Source organism: Nycticebus coucang, chromosome 7 (assembly GCF_027406575.1).
Source record: "Nycticebus coucang isolate mNycCou1 chromosome 7, mNycCou1.pri, whole genome shotgun sequence".
NCBI classification, from domain to species: Eukaryota; Metazoa; Chordata; class Mammalia; order Primates; family Lorisidae; genus Nycticebus; species Nycticebus coucang.
This window is the reverse complement of record NC_069786.1, coordinates 106,056,102-106,077,561: the sequence shown is the minus strand read 5'-3', so window position 1 is coordinate 106,077,561 and position 21,460 is coordinate 106,056,102. Positions and strand designations below refer to the sequence as shown.

The following is a 21,460-nucleotide window of genomic DNA, read 5'->3' as shown; positions in this document are numbered from 1 at the left end:
ACTTACATTCCCTTGAAGACCACATGGAACATTTATCAAAATTGGCTACAGTAGAAGCCATTAAATCTAAATACATTTTAAAAAATCAGTATCATGTATACTGCATTCTCTGATTACAGCCACTTGAGAAATCAATCATAATTTTTTTTATTTACAGACTAGTCTTAAGCAGATATCAAACTACGTATTTTATTATAGAGGCATAACTTGAAAAACATTGTCTGCAGCATTCAGTAAGGAATTCAGAGAGCTCAGTAAATAGCATCCCACTTCTTACTTGAATTTGGAACTAATTGAGAGATTTCACAGAATCAGCCATTTGGAGATAAAATCACTATTTTATTAACAAAAAGTTTTTGGAGAATATGGCTGATGCGTGGGCTTATTCACTGCTCTGAATTGAACTTTCTACGTAAAATGTCTGGCAATATCCACAGGTCAAAGCCTACACCTCCAAACTTTCTACACAGTTCAAGGGTGAACCAGCATGCACACTCTCTACAGGTAGACAAATCCCAAGGAGAGATCTGAGGAAGAGGCTGATGTGCACATGTTCTGTTGCTATTCCCAAACTCAGTAATCAACCAAGTCACTCCTTTCATGGGGAGAGAAAAGCAAATGGGGTAAAAAGATTAAGAGTATTATTCTGCTACAGACCTCTCCACATGGAAATATAGATTAGGAGGAGGATGGGAGGCACAAGGGAACACAACTTTCTTAGCATCTTTACCTCCCTCCTGGAGTTGAGCTGTGATGTTGAGTTCACATTGTAATTTAGCTTTTAGCACAAGGACAATCTGCTCCTCTATAGTAATGGTGCCATCAGAATCCAGCTGTAGGAATAAATAAAATACAACATTCTCAGCATTTTTTTAAAAGCCATGATAGAAACTGCCATTATTTCACCTTCTCATACAATTGAAAATGAGTTTTAGAATCAACTTATCTGAGATAACCCTTCATCTGAATCAAAATTTGAAATCCATCAACATATAAGATTTTAGGATAATCTTATTTTTTGCTAATTAATGTAAAGAAAAATAGCTCATACCAGAAAATGTGAGAAAAAATTAATATAATGAGGTAATAGCTGGGTGCAGTGGCTCACATCTATAATCCAAGTACTCTAGAAGGCCAAGGCAGGTGGATTGCTTGAGTTCAAGAGTTTGGGACCATATCATAAAAAATAATAAACAATGAAAATTTGCCACAATGTTATATTATGAAGATCTAATATTCTATTAATTCTCTCACAATGTATATGACACATAGAAAGACAGATGAACTAAAAGAATAAATTTACCAAAAAATTACCACTGAAACCTTGGTGAAATCACTCAATATCTTTGGGCTTTGATTTGTTCACCTATGAAATAAATGCATTACTTAAATGGTTTTTAGTTACCTATTTGCCCAAATATTGGGACTCTAATGGCAAGCTGTGCATCAACATATCCACTGTCCATTCAATCTGTGTTTGTTAATACCTTGTATGTGAAAATAATGTGATTACGTTAGGGTGAAGACTTTCATTTTCAATTTTTTTTATGTAGTATATTTTCTTAGGAAACAAAACAAACAAACAAAAAAGCTTATGAGAAAATTCCATCTACATGAAAAGAATAGAACTGTCCTGGCTGAAGGCTAGGGAAGGCAACTGCAGAATGAATCATAATGTCTCACTAAATTGGACTTTCCTTTATACGTGAATCTGAATCCAAAGATCACAGGGTTTCTCAAAGCATTGTCAGAAAATCACTATTGAGAAATGCAAAGATGTACAATAGCATTTAATAAGATGCCAACACATATGCTTCTTTACACTGGAGACCTTTCACTAGATACCTCGCTATCCCTTCCCACCTTGGAGCATGTTTCTAACATAGAACAAGTGAATAATAAGTACTTGTTGAATGAAAACAAATAGATTTGGCTTTAGTACATCAGTAATGGAAAGAAAATTCTATTACTGGAAAACCTTAATTTCCAGGTTTTAAATGTGTTTGTTCAAATTATGGTGAACACCTGAATCTGATGCCTGTGAAAGATGCAGATTCTTAGGCTGCATACTGGACACACTGAATCAGAATTTATTTCTGAAGATGAAGACTGGTAATCCTTATGTTTCACAGGAAGCCCTAGTGAGTCTTAAGTTTACATTAATGAGCTTGAGAACCAACATATTTAAAGGTATGAGATGATGTGAAGGTCATTTTATCTGTTAAGGCTCAATCAGAGAAGCAGAACTGCTAAGATACTAAGATTACAGAGAAGCATAGAGATGCAGAAGAGAGAGAAAGGAAAAGAGGGAGAATAGAGTGTTACAGGGATTTGAACTTATGTCATTGCAGAAGCTGGTTGAAGAGTTATGCAAGGGATTATTTTGTGGCCGATTTTGGAGCTGGAAATCCATAGGTCAGGTGAAAAGGAGGAGCGAAAAAAGAAGAGGAGTAAAAACAACCTACCTTGTCCTACCTTGCCTACCTTGTCCTTCTGAATGCAAAAAACAAATGGCTATTGCTTCACCTCTGCACCTCTGCACCTCTGCCCTTCAGCACTCACTTTTTAAAAAATGTCTCTTGTGGGCTCGGTGGGGTGGCTCACACCTGTAATCCTAAGCACTTTGGCAGGCCAAGGAGGCCACCTGCCTCAGGAGTTCAGGACCAGCCTGAACAAGAGGGAGACCCCATCTCTATAAAAAAAAAAACAAAACAGAAAAACTAGCTGGGCATAGTGGTACATGCATGTAGTCCCAGCTACTCGGGAGGCTGAAACAAGAAGATTGCTCAAGTCCAAGAGTTTGAAGTTGCTATGAGCTACACTAATACCATGGCACTCTATCCAGGACAACAGAGTATGACTCTGTCTCAAAAAAAGAAAAAAAAAAAAAGTCTCTTGTGGTTAACCCTAACCAGTAACAGAAGAAAGGAGATTGTGGGAAATATCATTTAACCTAGTCACATGGACATATTATGAAGCCACCAATACCCACCTCCGTCAATGTGGCACCCATAATTAATTTAATCTCTTTAAGCTATAATTAATTACCAAAAAATTTAATGTCATGCTTCATATAATATGATATAATTCATTTGGCACCAAGAGTAGTTGGTTTCAGAGGAATAGAATCTTAAGAGAAAAATCTGTATTTGCCACCAATAGCCGTGTCACAAATTACCCCAAAATATTGTTGAGGTATAAGGCAACAAACATTTTTTTCATAGCATGGAAGATGTTTAGCTGAACGGTTCTGGCTCAGGGTCCCTTATGAGGCTATGATCAAGATTTAGGTCATGGATGCTATCACTTAAAGACTTGTCTGTGACTAAAGGATCTGCTTCCAAAATGGCCCACTCACATGGCTATTTGCAGAGGGTTCTCAGTTCTTCAGTTGTTGTTAGAAGGAAGCCTCAAATCCTCATCTCACAGTTCTCTCCAGATGGGAGCTTGAATGTTTTTACAACATGGCAAATGGCTACCCACAAAGTGAATCAATCACAAAGTGAGTGATTCCAGAAAGAAAGCAAAAGGGCAGTCAGAATGATGGAGTCTCAGATATCACTAATGGTGAAGTCCAACATAATCTATTTGTTAAAAGTGAGTCACCAATTCTCACTCAAGGAAAGAGAAATTATTCTTTGCCTTTTAAAGAGAAGTATCAAAAACATTGTAAGTATAGACCAGGCACAATGGCTTGTGCCTATAATCCTAGCCCTCTGAGAGGCCAAGGTGGGACAATCCCTTAAGCTCAGGAGTTTGAGACCAACCTGAGCAAGAGCAAGACCCCATCTCTACTAAAAATAGAAACAATTAGCTGGCATCATGGCGGGTTCCTGTAGTCCCAGCTACTTGGGAGGCTGAGGCAGGAGGATCGCCTGAACCCAGGAGTTTGAAGTTGCTATGAGCTAGGCTGACACCATAACACTCTAGCCGGGGCAACAGAGTGAGACTCTGTCTAAAAAAAAAAAAAAAAAGTATAAGTATAATTTTAGATAACCTCAATTTTTTGCAATTTTCTGTTTTCTAGAAAAAGAATACCGACTATTGTGTTTTCTATAGATTTATTAACAATGATAAGGTCCAGAGCTTTTCATTTCTGTTTATTAGTAGAGACTTAGAGATTCTTAAATCAAATGAGATGATAAAACCAACAAATTCACCTAAGTGGCAAACTTCTCATGATGCAATCCTTTGCAACTCTCTAATCTTTAATATCAGGCTGCAAACACATTAATTCTCTACAACTATTTTTTAAGGTAAGTGGGAAAACAAGCCTCTTTATATTATGCAATAAGACATTATGGACTGAACATGGGAAAAACCAAGAGATTATTGATAATTATCATTTTAAATGACATATAAAATGATAGGCTGGGAGGTTAAAGTGAAATGGAAAATACAGAAAGAAATTTTACCATAAGAACTAGTTTTAGCATCAAAAACTATCACTGCTGAAAACTGTGAGTTTATTATCAATATTTCCTAATACATTTATAGTACAAAGAGAGGTTCAGTGAATAGTCAGGTATATATTTTGGGCAGATTTCCATACTCTATTCATAGCTCAATGCCCATGTTTATTTTAATGATTTCTGTAAAAGGGAAAAATAAGCAAAAACTAATTTGAGCAGTTAGAATACACATAATGAAATTTTAGCTATCAGGATAACGCAACACAGATTCTGAGTCATAGGTAACTACGCTAAAAGTGAGCCTAAAATTTCGCATATCAAAAAGAATGAAATTGAAACAGATGAGTCATCTGAGTGGGAACAACGTGAAAGCTTCTTATTCATTCTCTGGAAACGGTCAGTCACCATTCAAGTTATTTGTTTTGGTTTGGTTTGGTTTGGTTTGGTTTTTTTCCTGGTTGTTTTATTTTTCAGTTAAATATGTACTTTCCTTTACTTCAATCCTAGTAAACACTGGGCAAGTGGTGACCAAGTTTCAGAACTACAGATCTGATTCAGAGATATTTGACTTCAATTATTAAACTTGAACATTTCAAGTCACCCCTTGTACCATTTTTACTTGAACATACTCATTTTTGTTTCCTTTTGTGCAGATGGAGCCTTTCTATTGGAATAACCTTTTCAAGAACATAAAAATCTCATAAACTACAAAAAATTGACTTTGGGATTTTTCAGGAAAGCCCCTGAAAACCCTCAAGGATTATACTTTTATTAGGCTTATTTGATATGTTGGATTATATGAGAAACACTAACAAATAATAAAATGATACCAAATGTTCTTTAAGCTATATTCATATGGATACATTATCAATGTGAATGTTTTAAAGATTATTTAAAATTTATCGAGCGTGATGGGCCTGGCATTATGCTATTAGTCATGACTCTAGTTTTTACCTTAAAATGTCATATACAGTGGAAATAACTGAATTTCCTTATCAATTGCTGAACTTTAATCAGATTTTTTTTCTAAATACAAAATCCAGAATTTTTTTTTTTTTTAAGATAGAGTATCACTCTATTGCCCTGGGTGGAGTGCTATGCCATCATAGCTCACAGCAACCTCAAACTCCTGGGCTCAAGTGATCCTCTTGCCTCAGCCTCCAAGTAGCTGGGACTAAAGGCACCACCACAACGCTCAGCTAGCTTTTCTATTTTTAGTAGAGATAAGGTCTCATTCTTGCTCAGGCTGGTCTTGAGATCCTGTACTCAAGCAATCCACCAGTGTTGGCCTTCCAGAAAGCTAAGATTACAGGTGTGAGCCATTTTAGTCAGATTTTAACCATGGCCATTCTAAGTTTTCATCATCTACAGTGTTGATTCTTCTCTAATGGCATCTGAATGAGATTCATAAGAAAAGACTGTAGAAGGACTGTTAAATATAGGTGTCTAATAACTTTTGAGATCAGTGGAATAAATAAAAATTTCCAAAACTCTAATTAAAAAACTAATGATTTTTTTAAACTGCTAATCAAGATCAAATAGAAAAGTAATTAATTGCATAAGATTAAATAACTACAATAGACTTCCAGCAAAGTAAAACTACCTAGAAACTAAAGCCTAGCACCAACAATGGCCCAAGTGATAAAAGGAAGCAGCAGAAATCCCACAACAAGGTGAACAGAAATCTACCCTACTTGGCAATTCTTCAATAAATGGGAGTAGTTTGAACTCCCCACTGAAGGAATAAAAGCTAACTGAATAAAAATATACAAGCCAAGTATTTGCTGTCTTCAGAAAATGCATCTAACCCCCAAGGACATATCAAGACTCAGAGTGAAGGGTTGGAAAACAATATTTCATGCAAATGGAAACAAAAAGTGGAAGTTTCAATTCTTATCACAAATACCAATGAATTTCAAGCAACCAAAGTAAGGAAAGTAAAGGTGGTCATTATATACTGGCCAAGGGAACAATTCAATAAGAAGAAATCAACTCCAAATATTTATTCAATCAACTTAGGTATTCCCACATTTATAAGTAAATTCTAATTGAGCTAAAGAAAATATTAAACAACAACACAGTAATAGCCAGGGACTTCAACCACCCACCAACAGAACTGGACGGATCCTCCAAGCATAAATTAAACAAAGAAACTTTGGTCTTAAAAACAACTCTAGAACAAATAGACTTAATAGACACCTACAGAACATTTCACCCTAATTACCACTTCACATATATTCTTCTCCTCAGTTCATGGGTCATTCTCAAAGATCAAGCATATCCTTGGTCACAAACAAACATCAAAAAATATTAAAAAATAGAAATTATACCATATATCTTTACTGACCACAGTGGAATAAAAATAGAAATCAATTTCAACAGAAACATTCACCCCCATACATCGTGGAAACTAAACAACTTATTGCTGAGCACCAGCTGGGTCAAGGAGAAGATAAAGACAGAAATCAATAGAGTCCTTAAACAAAATGATGAGGCCAGAAGCTATCAAAACCTATTAAGATACTGCAAAAACAGTCCTGCAAGGGAACTCATTGCCTTCAATGCCCACACCCAGAAATCAGAAAGAACACAAATCAATAATCTAATGATTCATCTCAAGGAACTGGAAAAGGAGGAACAAACTCAGCAGAAGAAAAGAAATAACCAAAATCAGATCAGAACTAAATGAAATCAAGAACAAAAGAGCCATTCAGAAGATTAAGGAAGCGAAAGTTGGTTCTTTGAGTAGATAAAACCGATAAACTTTGGCCAGATTAATGAGAAACAAAAAAGTAAGATCTCTAATAAGCTCAACCAGAAATGAAAAATGAGAAATAGCAAAACAAACCATAGAAATACAAGATATCATCACTGAATGCTATAAAAATCTCTACACCCACAAATTTGAAAATGTGGAGGAAATGGACAAATTAATGAAATCACACTACTTACCAGGAAGCTCAACCAGGAAGAAATCTAACTCCTGAATAGACTAAAAATTGAAACAATAGTAAAGAATCTTCAAATAAAATGAAGACCGAGACCGGTTTTTCGCCAGAATTCTACCAAACTTTCAAAGAAGAGCATGTAACTATATTGCAGAATCTATTTCACAATGCTGAGAAGGAAGGGACTCTCCCACTTCCTTCTCTGAAGCAAATATCACCTTGATACCAAAGCCAGGAAAGGACATATACACAAAAAAAGAAAATTATAAACCAATATCTTTAATTAATATAAATGCAAAAATACTCTACAAAATCTTAGCAAATAGAATTCAGCTGAACTTCAAAAAACAATAATTCATCATGACCAGGTGGGCTTCATCTCAGGGGTGCAAGGCTGGTTCAATATATGCAAATCTATAAACATAATCTACCACAAGAACAGAAGTAAAAACAAAGACCATATTACATTCTCAATATATTCAGAAAAAGAATTTGACAAGTACATACAAGTATATATTATCAACATGATTTCACTACTGATGTCAACTTATGTCCTTTTTTTGATCTTTTATGCAACCATTTAAAAATGTGAAAATGAGGGCGGCACCTGTGGCTCAAAGGAGTAGGGCACCAGCCCCATATGCCAGAGGTAGCGGGTTCAAACCCAGCCCCAGCCAAAAACTGCAAAAAAATAAAATAAAATAAAAATGTGAAAATGATTTCTTAGCTTATGAGGCTATATAAACAGGCGGTGGGCCAGATTTGCATGATGGACATAGTTTTCTGATTTTTGCTCTACTGCATAAAAATTTTGAAGTAAGGTTTAAGAATTGAGGGCTTAGCAACTCAAGATTACCTATTCTAATAGGACAAACTAAAAAATAATCACTGTTCTCATTATCTAACAAAAGATGCAAAAGGTTATTAGAAACAGTACAATGATTATGGCTTTTAAAGGACTTGAGGGAATACCATAAGGAATGTAACTATGCAGAATGTATCATATCTATACGTGGACAAGACTTGATATAAAAATATCATAACTACTATTCTTACCATCTATATCAAGAATATGGACTATGAAGTGAACATTATTTCAATTTTAGTTGTGACAATACTCAGAGTGGATAAACAATATGGATTAATAAAATGTTTTCAATAACACATAGAACACTTTGGAAATGTGAAAATAACATATGTTCAATTTAGTCAAAATTTTTCAAAAATATTTTTAATGCTGAATTCAGGAATATATTTAAGTATTCTTGCACTATGGAAATTACAACAGAACACAAATTTCATTTTGAAGTAACTCACTTTGTGGTTCCTGAGTGCTGACGTTTTCAAACACTCTCATCTAAAGTCTAATTTTTCTTTCTGCATTTTGGTGATACTTTAGTGTCCAAATGTTATCACTTGAGTATCTTGCTTCTTAGAATTTAGGTAACAATTACTTCTCTGCAGCTGTGTCCCAAAGTTTTGTTCTGGTGTCACATGAGGACCACATGCTAAGATATAACATTCCAAGATGAAAGGGGACAGTCCTCCCCAGATCCAAAATGGGGGCTTTCTGCTCCTTTGTAATATAATTTAATAACTTCAAATTACCAGTCTTTTACATTTCTCACAAACATTTTCTGTGTGTGTGCGTGTGTGTGTGTGCCATCTTGGAATTGGAACTAGGCTAGAGAGTATCATGCTCTGGGGGAAGTACCCACAGCTCCCCTTCATCCTTGATGCTAAGCCATGACCAAACTACTCTAACTCAATGGCCTAACATTCCCAAACCCAGCTGCAAGCAGCTGTTATAAACTTCTCTATGGGACCAAATGGACATAAAGCCATTCCATTTGTCCCCAATCTCCTCAGGCCAGAGCTGACATGATAATCTGCCTTCTGAGATAACATTTCCTTGGCTACTTAGAGAAGTCACATCTCTCTGGTGTCTGAGTTGAAGCACTACCCTGCATTCCAGGAAATAGTACTTTGGCTGCCCCTCTCATGCACCCCAGTACCTAAGCTGAAGTGGTACCTTACATCCAGAGAAATGACCACCCATAACAGTCCTGCCCCCACAGGCCTGAGCTGAAGCAGCACATAGTCTTCTGGGGAATTGGGGCTCTGGCCACACTCAGCAGCTACAAATGCATCCCAAAGCTGAGCTGACAAATAGGATTATATCAAACTAAAAATCTTATACACTACAAAGGAAATAACCAACAAGTGTAAAAAGACAATCTATAGAATGGAAGAAATTATTTTCAAACTATTCATCTGACAGGGAATTAATATCCAGAATATACAAGATAGTCAAACATCTCGAAAGCAAAAAAAAAAAAAAGAGGTAATCTGATTTAAAAATGGACAAATGATATCAATATGAACAGACATTTCTCAAAAAAACATATACAAATGGCAGATATACATATGAAAAAAATGTTCAACATGACTAATAATCAAAATGAAAACCAAAACCAAAATGGGATATTATCTCACCCAGTTGGGATGGCTATTATCAAAAAGAGAAAAAAATAACAAATACTGGCAAGGATACAGAGAAAAGGGAGGTCTTATATATTGTTGATGGGAATTTAAACTAGTATAACCACTATGGAGAAAACATAAAGGTTCCTCAAAAAACTAAAAATACAACTACCAGATGATTCACCAATCCCACTACTGGACATTTATCCAAAGGCAGGAAGTCAGTATGTCAAAGAAACATCTACACCTCAATGTTTCCTGCAGCACTATTCACAATATCCAACATATAGAATCAACCTAAGTGTTTAAGAATTGATAAAGAAAATGTTGTATATATACACAGTGGAATATTACTCATTCATTAAAAAGAATTCAATCCTGTCACTTACAAAAACATGGATGGACCTAGAGGACACAATGTTAAGTGTCCAAATAAGCCAAAAATAGAAAGTTAAACACTGCATGTTCTCACTCATATGTGAAAACTAAAATTAGCTGATGTCACACAAGTAAAAAGTACAACAGAGGATACAAAAGCCTGAGAAGGGAGAGATAGGGAGAGGTTTCTTAAACAATATAAAATTACAGCTAGATAGGAGGGATAAGCTCTAATGTTCTATATCACTATAGGATGACTATAGTTAGCAGTAATACATTATATAGTTTCAAATAAATAGGAAAATACTGAATATTCAAAACACAAAGAAATGATAAGTATTTGAGATGGTGAATATGCTCATTACTCTTACCTGATCACTATATATTACATTTTGATACATCACTATGAACCCAAGAAATATGCACAATTATTATATGTCAATTAAAAATAAAACAAAAATAATAATAAAGTAAAATAAATCCAGAAGCAAAAATTCTGAATTAGGTACAATAACAAGTAATAGTACTTAAAATTTACTAAGCTAAGACCTACAATATACGAATCAAACTCCAGAAAACTACCAAGGAATGAAATTCTTTGGGAACGGCTTAAAATTTCATAAATAAAAAATAATAAAATTTTAAGAGACAGGCTATTTGAAATTATCCAATCATAAGGGGAAAAAAGGAAATAAGAACGATAAAGAGTGAAAAATGTCTATAAGATTTATGGGACAGCATTAAGTGAACAAATATTTGTATTATTGGCATTCCAGAAGGAGAAGAGAATGGAAAAGGCATAGAAAATCTATTCAATAATATAATAGCTTTTAATTTTCCACTAAGCATCAAGTAGGAAATGAAAGAAGTTAAAATTAAAAACAGCTGAAAACTTCCTAATTCTGGGGAGAGATATGGACTCCAGATCCAGGAAGCTCAAAATTCCCCAAATATTCAACCCAAAAAGGTACTCCTCAAGTCTCAATGTTAGGTAAGATAGTCTTTGTTTTCCCAAATTCTATAATAAAAGAGCAAATCTCATAGATCTTTTCATGTAAATCTCTGCCTATTACACATTTAACTAAATAATGTGAAGAAATTTCTTGGCACATGTATCTGAATTCACAGGTAGAACAGGCTTCCAGGAAGTAAGAGAATGCAAACTTCATGAGGGCAGAAATTTGGGGTTTTGCACTTTTTTCACAATGTATCTTTACCACTTGTCCTTTTTTTTAGTTAGTGAGGAATGGGAGGATGTTGGAAAGGCAAGAGGGTGATTGGTGAGATTACACCTGTGGTGCATCTTTCAAGGATACATGTGAAACTCAGTAAATGTAGAATATGGTTGTCTTGGCACAATAACTAAGAAAATGCCAGGAAGGCTTTGTCACCCAGTGTGATGGAAATGTGTCAAACTGTGTATAAAACCAGTGTATTGTGCCCCATGATCATATTGATGTACACAGCTATGATTTAATAAAAAAAAAAAAATGCTCACTTACCTTGCTCATAGAATGTTCTGAGGATTAAAGAAAATAATGCATATGAGGCACTTAAGTACCTTCTATATAATGACCACTGTATAAATGTGACCTATTATTTTTTGCTACTATTATCAAGTCTACAGCTATTGCAGGAAGGGAAATAAGAAGTTAAGAAGAGAGGCAAAGAGCTTATCTTTGCATTATGGGTAATCCATCTGCTCCCCTAACCTGGAACTCCTTTGGAGGATAGGGCCACATCTTAGTCACTCTAGGAACATGCACAATAAATTTAATACTGAGTAGTACAATGCACAATACTAAGTAGTACAATACAACTTAATGAATTGAAAATGAGAAGACCTGGGGAGAAGCATTTAAATCACAGGATACCTCCTTATGTTCACAGAAAAGCCTATAGCAAGGCATTCTTTATTCTATGCTGATTGCTCTGGTTTAGCAGTAAATACTACTGAGCATTATTTATTCTACAAGTATTGTTTGAGACTTACAAGGGGCAAGACATTATCTATAGCTACCATGGAAAAAGATAGATATATCTATGAATTTAGTACTTCAGTAGGTCAGGAAGTACAATATAGTTCTCCAGCACTTACAACTCAAATATAATAAGCGGGGAAAAAAAATTCAATATGTTTGCACACAAAATGCCATTACTAGTATGTTACAAATCTGGTGGGAAATAGAAGTATTCAGTGTCTTTCTCTCTCTCTCTTTTTTTTGGGGGGGGTGCTAAATAACTTATTTTAATAAATTCATTTTTAATACAAATGTAAAGATTCCTGTCATTTCAACTATAGTTAAACCCAAACTTCAAATATAATCGGTAATTAATAATTTGTTAATTTTTAAAAGTTTTTAACTAGAAAAGTATCAAATATAATACAGAACTCTTAAATATTTAAGTCTTCCTGTCACAGCATTAAAAATAAACTTCTTAGCATTCCAGGCTATCAAAAGATCCTCATTATCAGGACTTTACCTAACAAATGTAATCAGTGTAACCTGGTTCTTTGTACCTTCACTAAATCCCCACCAATAAAAAAAAATTGTTGGGCGGCGCCTGTGGCTTAGTCGGTAAGGCGCCGGCCCCATATACCGAGGGTGGCGGGTTCAAACCCAGCCCCGGCCAAACTGCAACCAAAAAAAAATAGCCAGGCGTTGTGGCAGGCGCCTGTAGTCCCAGTTACTCAGGAGGCTGAGGCAGGAGAATCGCTTAAGCCCAGGAGTTGGAGGTTGCTGTGAGCTGTGTGAGGCCACGGCACTCTACGGAGGGCCATAAAGTGAGACTCTGTCTCTACAAAAAAAAAAAAAGTTGTTTTAATATTAATTTATACCAATTATCTTAAAGATTCTATTCAAGGTTCCTTAGCTATAGACAACCTTACCTGACTCTTAGCCCCACAAGGCACACTCTATTTATACCGTGCAGTCCCACAGTGACATGCTCAGACTGCTATCCTGTTACTCATCATGTCGACTGCAATTATTAAACATGTTTTTCTCTCATAATTAAAAAGTTCCTCACTCTCAATCTTTGTTTTAAAAAACAAGTAAAGGATCAGTGTAACCTGGCATATTGTACCCTTAATGAATCCCCAACAATAAAAAAAATAAATAAATAAAATAAATAAATAAATAAAAATAAATAAATAAAAAATAAAAAACAAGTAAAGGCTTTCTATATTTCTATAATTTATTTTAAAAAATTAACTTTTAACTTAAATGTAAGTAAAAACCATCCAAAACTATAGGTAATAGGTTCTGAACAATCCAAAAATACAGGTAATAAGTTCATGGTTTTCATAGAAGAAATTATGTCAGAGAGTTTTAATGTTATGACTAGACTTTTAAACCACAAAATAAAGCAGGAAAATCTAAAATCATTTAGTACCTTTTCTTGTTTTTTTATTTTACCAATAACAAATCAGATTAAATGCCATCATTCTTCATTCAAATGAACTACCATTTGATTTCTCTGCTTGTTATTGGTTAGCTAGTTATTATTGAATACTTAAGACAATTCTCATTAGAACCGAGCATTTTCATAGGAAGGTAATTAGTTTTCATATAAAAATTTTGTTTCACCAGCGGTGCATCTTACAAGGGTATATGTGAAACTTGGTAAACGGTCTGTGAAGCTAGTGAATGATGCCCCATGATTATATCAATGTACACAGCTATGATTTAATTAAAAAAAATTGTTTCTAGCCCTTCACCTTGAGTCTGTATGAGTCCTTGTGGGTTAGATATGTTTCCTGGAGACAACAGATACTTGGGTTGTATTTTTTCATCCATTTAGCCAGCCTAGTATCTTAAGTGGGGCATTCAAATCATTCACATTAATTGTCAGAATTGATATGTGGGATGCTATTCAGTTCATCCTGTTGGGCAATACTTTTTTGATGCTGATGCTGTTCAGTTCATCCTACTGGACAATTGCTTTATTTTCCTCTTGTGCTATTATTTTATATGAGCTCTGAGCTTTAGTTTTTGGGTGGTTTGATGCTGGTGGGTGTCCATTGTGCTAATCCCTGAATAGGGCAGTTCTGAGTATTTCCTGCAGGGCAGGTCTGGTCTTGACAATTTCTTCAGTGTTTGTTTATCTGGAGGAGTCTTTATTTCTCCATAATATGATAAACGTAGGTTTGCAGGATACAAAATTCTATATTAGTACTTGTTCTGTTTAAGAAGACAGAAAATGGTGCCCTAGTCCCTTCCAATCCTATGTCAGACAATGTCAGACAGAATGATTTTCCTGTTCTCCAATGTCAGAATATATCTGACATGTTTTTTTGGTTGTGTTTGTTTGCCTGCTCCACCATTAGAAGCCTATCTGATCCATTTTCTCATGTAGTAAGGACTCCACCCAACTGATAATGCAGGTTGTATTCTTTCTGTTTCTCAGCAGGCCTTGTGTTTTTATGTGAACGGGTAATCATGTGTTGTATTTTCATGGTTGTACTTGGAAGAAAATGGCAGGGAGAAGGCATGTAAGTGACAATGATGCTGCAATGTGGATTTTTGAGGACAGTGAGGTCAGAGGAGAATTAGTGATGAAAGTAAGCATCTTCTATACGCATTGATATTAGTTCCAGTGAATCTGAAGCTAGTGATGAAGAGTGACAATAATAAGCGAGCTGCAACAATTAACAGGGAGTCTTATCATGATGGCAATGGTGATCTTATAAAGTTCTCATCCCTGTCACACAGCAGGGGATTCACCCTCCATCAAAGTGCTCAGCCAGAAACTGAATTTGAGTATTTCCAGCTCTTTTTCTCAGATGATATTATGGGTGAAATTATGATTGTGACAAATGTATCTTCAGTGGGAAAAAGAAAGAAGGTGACTCCACTAACAAATACTCAATGTGGTGCTTGTGGTAGGATATTTTACAAGAAAAAAATGAAGACATCCTTTGGTGTAATACTCAACATGGCTCTGAGTTTTAAGGGAAAATTAGTTGACTACTTTACCAAAGATTGGCTAGACTGAACTGAAGGGTGCATGTGGGAAGACTTAAGGAAGGAGTCATATCTTGATGTGCTTGCATTGCTAGTAATAATGATTTTATAAGTTTGAAACTAATACTTAATTATTAATTGTTAATAGATTAGAAATATTAATATGAATAGGGAACAAAGTCTAGACAAAGGGAGACAGTTATGAGGGTTTCAATTATGGCTGATTTTTCTGGGCTCTGAGCACAAAGTGTGAGATCCTGTCACTTTAATATTTCTGCAGCATAGTATGTTGTATAGCCACCCTCCCCAGTACAGCAGTTGGCTGGAGGCTTTGAAGCTGCACAGGTGTAATCTCACCAATCACCCTTGCTCTGCCCATTCTACTCCCTCCCTCCCTTCCCAGTGTATGATGCCCCATGATCATATTAATGTACACAGCTATGATTTAATAATTTAAAAATATATATAAAGATATTGATAAACATATAAAGATAACATTTACACACATGTTGAAATTAAAAGGGTAGAAAGAGGCATATGCTTTGCATACTCTAAACATAAGAAAGTTCCTGTGATTAAGTAAACTTCAAGGCAAGTATATTACCAAGATGGAAGAACATTTCAAAATTATAAAAATATCTCAAGGATGGAAGAAAAAGTATCCAATGTATTCAGCCCTACTATGAAACTAATTTATGGCTTTCATATGAAAGCTATAACCCAGTTATAAGCTAACAATATGGGGAAGGGGGAGAGGAAGGGGAAGGAGAGGAAGGATGGGTGGAGGGAGGGTGATTGGTGGGATTACACCTATGGTGCATCTTATAAGGGTACATGTGAAACTCAGTAAATGTACAATATAAATGTCTTAACACAGTAACTAAGAAAATGCCAGAAAGACTATGTTAACCAGTGTGATGAAAATATGTCAAATGTATTAATTTGCATTTCCACCAGCAGTGTAGAAGTGTTCACTTTTCTCCACATCCATGCCAACATCTCTGGTCTTGGGATTTTGTGATATGGACTAATCTTACTTGAGTTAGATGATATCTCAAAGTAGTTTTGATTTGCATTCCTCTGATGATTAAGAATGATGAGCATTTTTTCATATGTCTGTAGGCCATGCACCTGTCTTCTTCAGAGAAGTTTCTCTTCAAGTCCCTTGCCCAGCCTACGATGGGATCACTTGTTCTTTTCTTGCCTATAAGTTTGAGTTCTCTGTGGATTCTGGTTATTAAACCTTTGTCGGAGACATAATCTGCAAATATCTTCTGCCATTCTGAGGGCTGTTTGCTTGCTTTACTTACTGTGTTCTTGGCTGTGCAGAAGCTTTTTAGTTTTATCAGGTCCCAGTAGTGTATTTTTGAAGCTGCTTCAATTGCCCGGGGGGTCCTCCTCATAAAATACTCACCCAGACCGATTTTTTCAAGGGTTTTCCCTGCACTCTCTTCTAGTACTTTTATAGTTTCATGTCTTAAGTTTAAATCTTTACTGAATTGTTTTTCTGATTTCTTTCAGTTGATTTTCCATTTTCTCTTTAATTTCACTGAGCTTCCCTCCTATCCATATTTGGAATTCTTTATCTGTCATTTCAATATTTTCATCTTAGTTAGTATCCATTGCTAAAGAGTCTGTGTTCCCTTTGGGGGATGTTCTTTAGCTCTGATTTTTTGTACTTCTACTCTGGGGCAGCTGTGATTCTTATTTTGGGATTTTCTTCTTTTTAGATGGGGCTTCCCACACACACACACTTGTAAAGGAGTGTCTGTAGCATATAAGGCCTGGACAATTATTAGTTCACAAACTTGCCAGTGTGCACATAATTTGGCAGCACTGTACAAACAACTCAGGAAGGCTTCATAACCTTAGTATATTGGTGTCTCACTGTTGTATTCATGTTGACATGTGGTGATGTCTTACTGAGTGACATTTACTATAGTTGTTGCATGTTTTTGTGTGTCACGTGAGAATGTCACAGCTTGAATTAGAGCAACACACAAGCATTCATAAATTTCTTGTTAAACATGGCAAAAGTGGAAGTAAAATCAAGGACATGTTAGTCCAAGTTTATGGGGTTAATTCCATGAAGAAAATGGCAGTGGAAAAATGTATTAAATGTTTTCTCTGAGGGAAAAGAAAGCATTACTGATGAAAAGAGATCAGGGCAGCCAATAACAAGCAGGAATGATGAAAACATTGCAAAAATTCATTGAAGCATGCATCAATATCAGAAGCATAGTAGATCAAGAAAACATTATTAGAGAAAAAGTAAAATCTTAACTAAAAATATTAGCAAATAACTCATGGCTCTTGTGTCACAGCAATGCACCAGCTCACATGACACTATCCATGAGGGATTTTTTAGCCAGTAAACAAATAACTGTATTGGAATACCCTCCCTGATCACGTGATCTGGCCTCCAATGACATATTTTCTTTACCCAAATATAAAGGAAATATCGAAAGGAAAACATTCTGATCACATTTAGGACATCAGAGTAATATGACAACAGCTTTCATAACCATTCCAGAGAAAGAATTCCAAAATTGTTTTGAAGGGTGCACTAGGTGCCAGCATCAGTGCATAGCTTCCCAACAGCAGTACTTCAAAAGTGACCATAGTGATATTCAGCAAAGAGGTATGCAGCACTTTTTCTAGGATGAGTTTGCAAATGTAATTGTTAGACTTTCCTCTGTTGGACCTTTGGTTTTGCTTTAGGGTGCTACAATGATGATTGAGACTCTGGATGGATGTCTTGGTTATAAATATCATTAGTGTGGTGGTTTTTTCAGTTTCTGATTGCTTGTAGGCTATAGCAGTAGTGAGCTATAAGTGTAGATATATTCCCTGTCTCTCTCTGATGAAGGAGGATGGAGATCTTTCAAATCCTTCCTCTTTGTCCAGCCCTCTGGTCTTCTTAACAGTACAAATACAAATTGTATTGCCAGTTTAATTTCAGAGATAGTAGGTGGTGCTTGTGGATAAGAATCAACCACATCCTGTATGGTGGCATCAGTAAATGCCGTAAAAGGTGGCACAAATTGACCTGGCAGGTGGCACTTGCAGGAAGAAACAAGCTGCAGTGTTGTTTGGGGACCTGTGACAAGCTTACCCACTAAGGAGAAGCACTCGTATGGCCCAGGTGGCGGGTAGGGCCCTAGAATTTCCAAGTGAGTCGTGTAAACTAAAATATAACCATAAGCAAACTAGTAAGAGAAATTCAACTAGAAAATAAGAAAGTATCCAGTAGAAAGAAAGAAAACATAAGAGAATTTTTAAAATTATGTTAATACCTTTTTTTAATCATTAAGTTACCTACTATCAATGTATTCAGATAAACTAAGATTAGAAAGAATAACATGAAAAAAAAAGAAAGAATAACATGGAAACCACTGAGAATAATTTCTCCTACATTTAAAACAAATGTGTTTTTAGGATACAGAAAAAAATAAGCTAAGATACTGAAATGAAAATTATGAAACAAAACATGGGATTAATAATTTATTAAAAATTGCACTCTCAGCTCAGTGCCCGTAGCACAGTGGTTATGGCCCCAGCCACATATACCGAGGCTGGTAGGTTCAAACCCAGCCTGGGCCAGCTAAGCAACAATGACAACTGCAACAGAAAAATTGTGGCGGGCACCTAAAGTCCCAGCTACTTGGGAAGCTAAGGCAGAAGAACTGCATAAGCCCAACAGTTTGAGGTTGCTGTGAGCTATGATGCCACAGCACTCTACCTAGGGCAACATAGTGAGACTCTGTCACAAAAAAATAAAAATTGCACTCTTGATTTTCTTTTGGGGAAAAAAACATTAGTTTTTAAAACAAGGACATGAGAAAGAATTCAGATTGAGACTCATGCTGATTCTTGGTTTTCAATGAAAAGTACTAGTAGAAATAAAATTAAAATTTCAAGTATTTTCTATTTAATATAGGCAAAAAACATATTGTTTACATCTGAAATATAAACTAGCAATTGATTTTCATTTATAACATAAAGTGTTTTAGGAAAAGTTTACTTTTCTTAGTGTTCAAAATTAAATAGAAATTATTTTCCATACCTAGCAATTATAATGATTAATGCAAAGTAAAAATTTAATTCTGTTGAACTAAAAAGCTCAAATACATTCCAATAAAAAAATGAATAAAAATGCCTAATCTTTTTTAAAAGTTTTAAATTTTTGTTATTTTGCAATAATAGGTTTACTTTTTCTAACATTTATAAAAATATAGCTTTCTTCTATTTTGACATAAAACTATTCAAATGATCACAACAGAATCTTTTATATCAGACAAATTCACATGATATGCTCCTAACACTCATAAACTAAAATCTACAAAGAGGTAGTCTCCCAGAAACAGAAAGAATCAATCTCTCTCTCTCTCTTTTTTGTTACCTTCATTCCTTATACAGAATCTTTATTTCACATCATTTACATAGCAATATTACCACAATCTGACAGGTAGATAAGAAAAAACATTTTCTTTTTGCCTTCTAGTGCTCATTAACTCCATTTATCCAGTCTTCTTAGTATGCTTCTTTCTAACCTTCTCCGAAGTATCATCAGCTTTGGAGAACAATGACCCATTGCCATTGTAAGATGATTTGGCTTCACTTTTCTTTTTACCTGATGAACACTGCTGTTGCCAACCAAACAGCATCTGACTCAATGTACCCTCAAAAAAAGCAAAAGTGAAGTCAACCAAATGAACAAAAAAAGAGCAACAACCCCCTCAAAACTGGGCAAAAGTCATGAACAGAATCTTTTTTTGTGAATAGCTAATAAACAAATGAAGAAATGCTGATCATCTTTAATTATCAGAGAAATGCAAATCAAAACCACTTTGAGCCGGGCATTCTGGCAGATGCCTGTAGTCCCAGCTCCTTGTGAGGCTAAGGCAAGAGGATCATTTGAGCCCAAGAGTTTGAGGTTGCTGTGAGCTATGACACCACAGCACTCTACCCAGGGTAATAGAATGAAACTCTGTCTAAAAAAATAATAAAATAAATTAAAATCAACTTTGAGATATCACCTAACTCCAGTGAGAATGACCTGCATCACAAGGTCTCAAAGCAACAACTGCTGGTGTGGATGTGGAGAGAAGGGAACATCATGCACTGTTAGTGGGACTGCAAATTAGTATGGCCTTTATGGAAGAAGCATGGAGAATCCTCAATGAACTAAAAGTAGACCTTTAATTCCTAGTAATTCCATTACTAGGCGTCTACACAAAACAGAAAAAGTCATTTTATCATAAAGGAATTTGCATTCGAATGTTTATAGCAGCCAAGTTCACACTTGCAACAATGTAGAAACAACCCAAACCCCTTTCAACATAGGAATACATTAATGAACAGTTGTATGTGTATGCCATGGAATCATGGGATACTATTCAGCCAGACAAAAGATGGAGATGGTGTATCTTTTGTAACAATATGGATTGATTTGGAGAACATTCTCCTAAGTAGTGTATCATATGATGTATCACAGGAATGGAAAATCAAGCATGATGCCATGGCATTCTACCTAGAGTGGCAAAGTGAGACTCTGTCTCAAAAAAAAAAGAAAGAAAGAAAAAGAAAAGAAAGAAAAACAAACATTGCATGTACTCAATGCTAACTTGAAACTAGTAGATTAACACCTACCTGGTCACTTGAAAGAAAAACTCAAATTAAAGAAGAGGGAGGAGGGGGAGAGGATTGAGCAAGTTCCCACCCAAAAGGAACAATGTACAGGTATACCGCACAACGGGAACTTTACCTTATAAATGCAAACAATGTAACCCAGTCGCACGTATCCTCATATTATTTTCAAATTTAAAATAAATTAAATAAGTGTATGAATTAAAAAACCAAAATTATTAAAACGATTTCAAAACAGCAAAAGTCATAAAAGTCTGGATAATCATCATGGTTACCTTTGAGGCCACAATAAAGATGGTATAAAGGAACATAAGATTTTGCTTTGATATTGCCAGATGCTTGATGTTCTGGAAAGCAAAGATAACTGACCCCAGCAGAGTTTCCTCAAAAAGGTAGGACATCTTTGGCTATTTACAACCTTCTAGTTTTCAATCTCCTTTCATCAACCTCTCAAAATTTGTGATAATGGTATCACCTGCACTATTCTCCAAGTTTTTGGTCACTTCCTCCATTGCTGTATCCAGGAGTTGAACAGATAAAAATGAATAGCCTTTCCTAAAAAAAAAAAAAAATTTTTGTAATGAATAGCCCTGAAAAAACTAGGTCTGACAGGCAAAAATAT

The 21,460-nt window shown here is 35.3% G+C and overlaps 1 protein-coding gene across 2 annotated transcripts in view; it reads right to left on the bottom strand.

Moving 5' to 3' along the window:
* The window catches only part of PTH2R (parathyroid hormone 2 receptor), a 168,952-nt gene that overhangs the window by 96,231 nt on the left and 51,261 nt on the right, over positions 1-21,460 (bottom strand). For both annotated transcript variants that reach the window (XM_053597515.1, XM_053597514.1), the window contains exon 2: positions 731-833. Coding sequence is in view for 1 of the 2 variants with exons in the window: in XM_053597514.1 (XP_053453489.1) it covers positions 731-833 (103 nt within the window). In the remaining variant the exon portion in view is untranslated. The remainder of the gene's footprint in view (positions 1-730; positions 834-21,460) is intronic.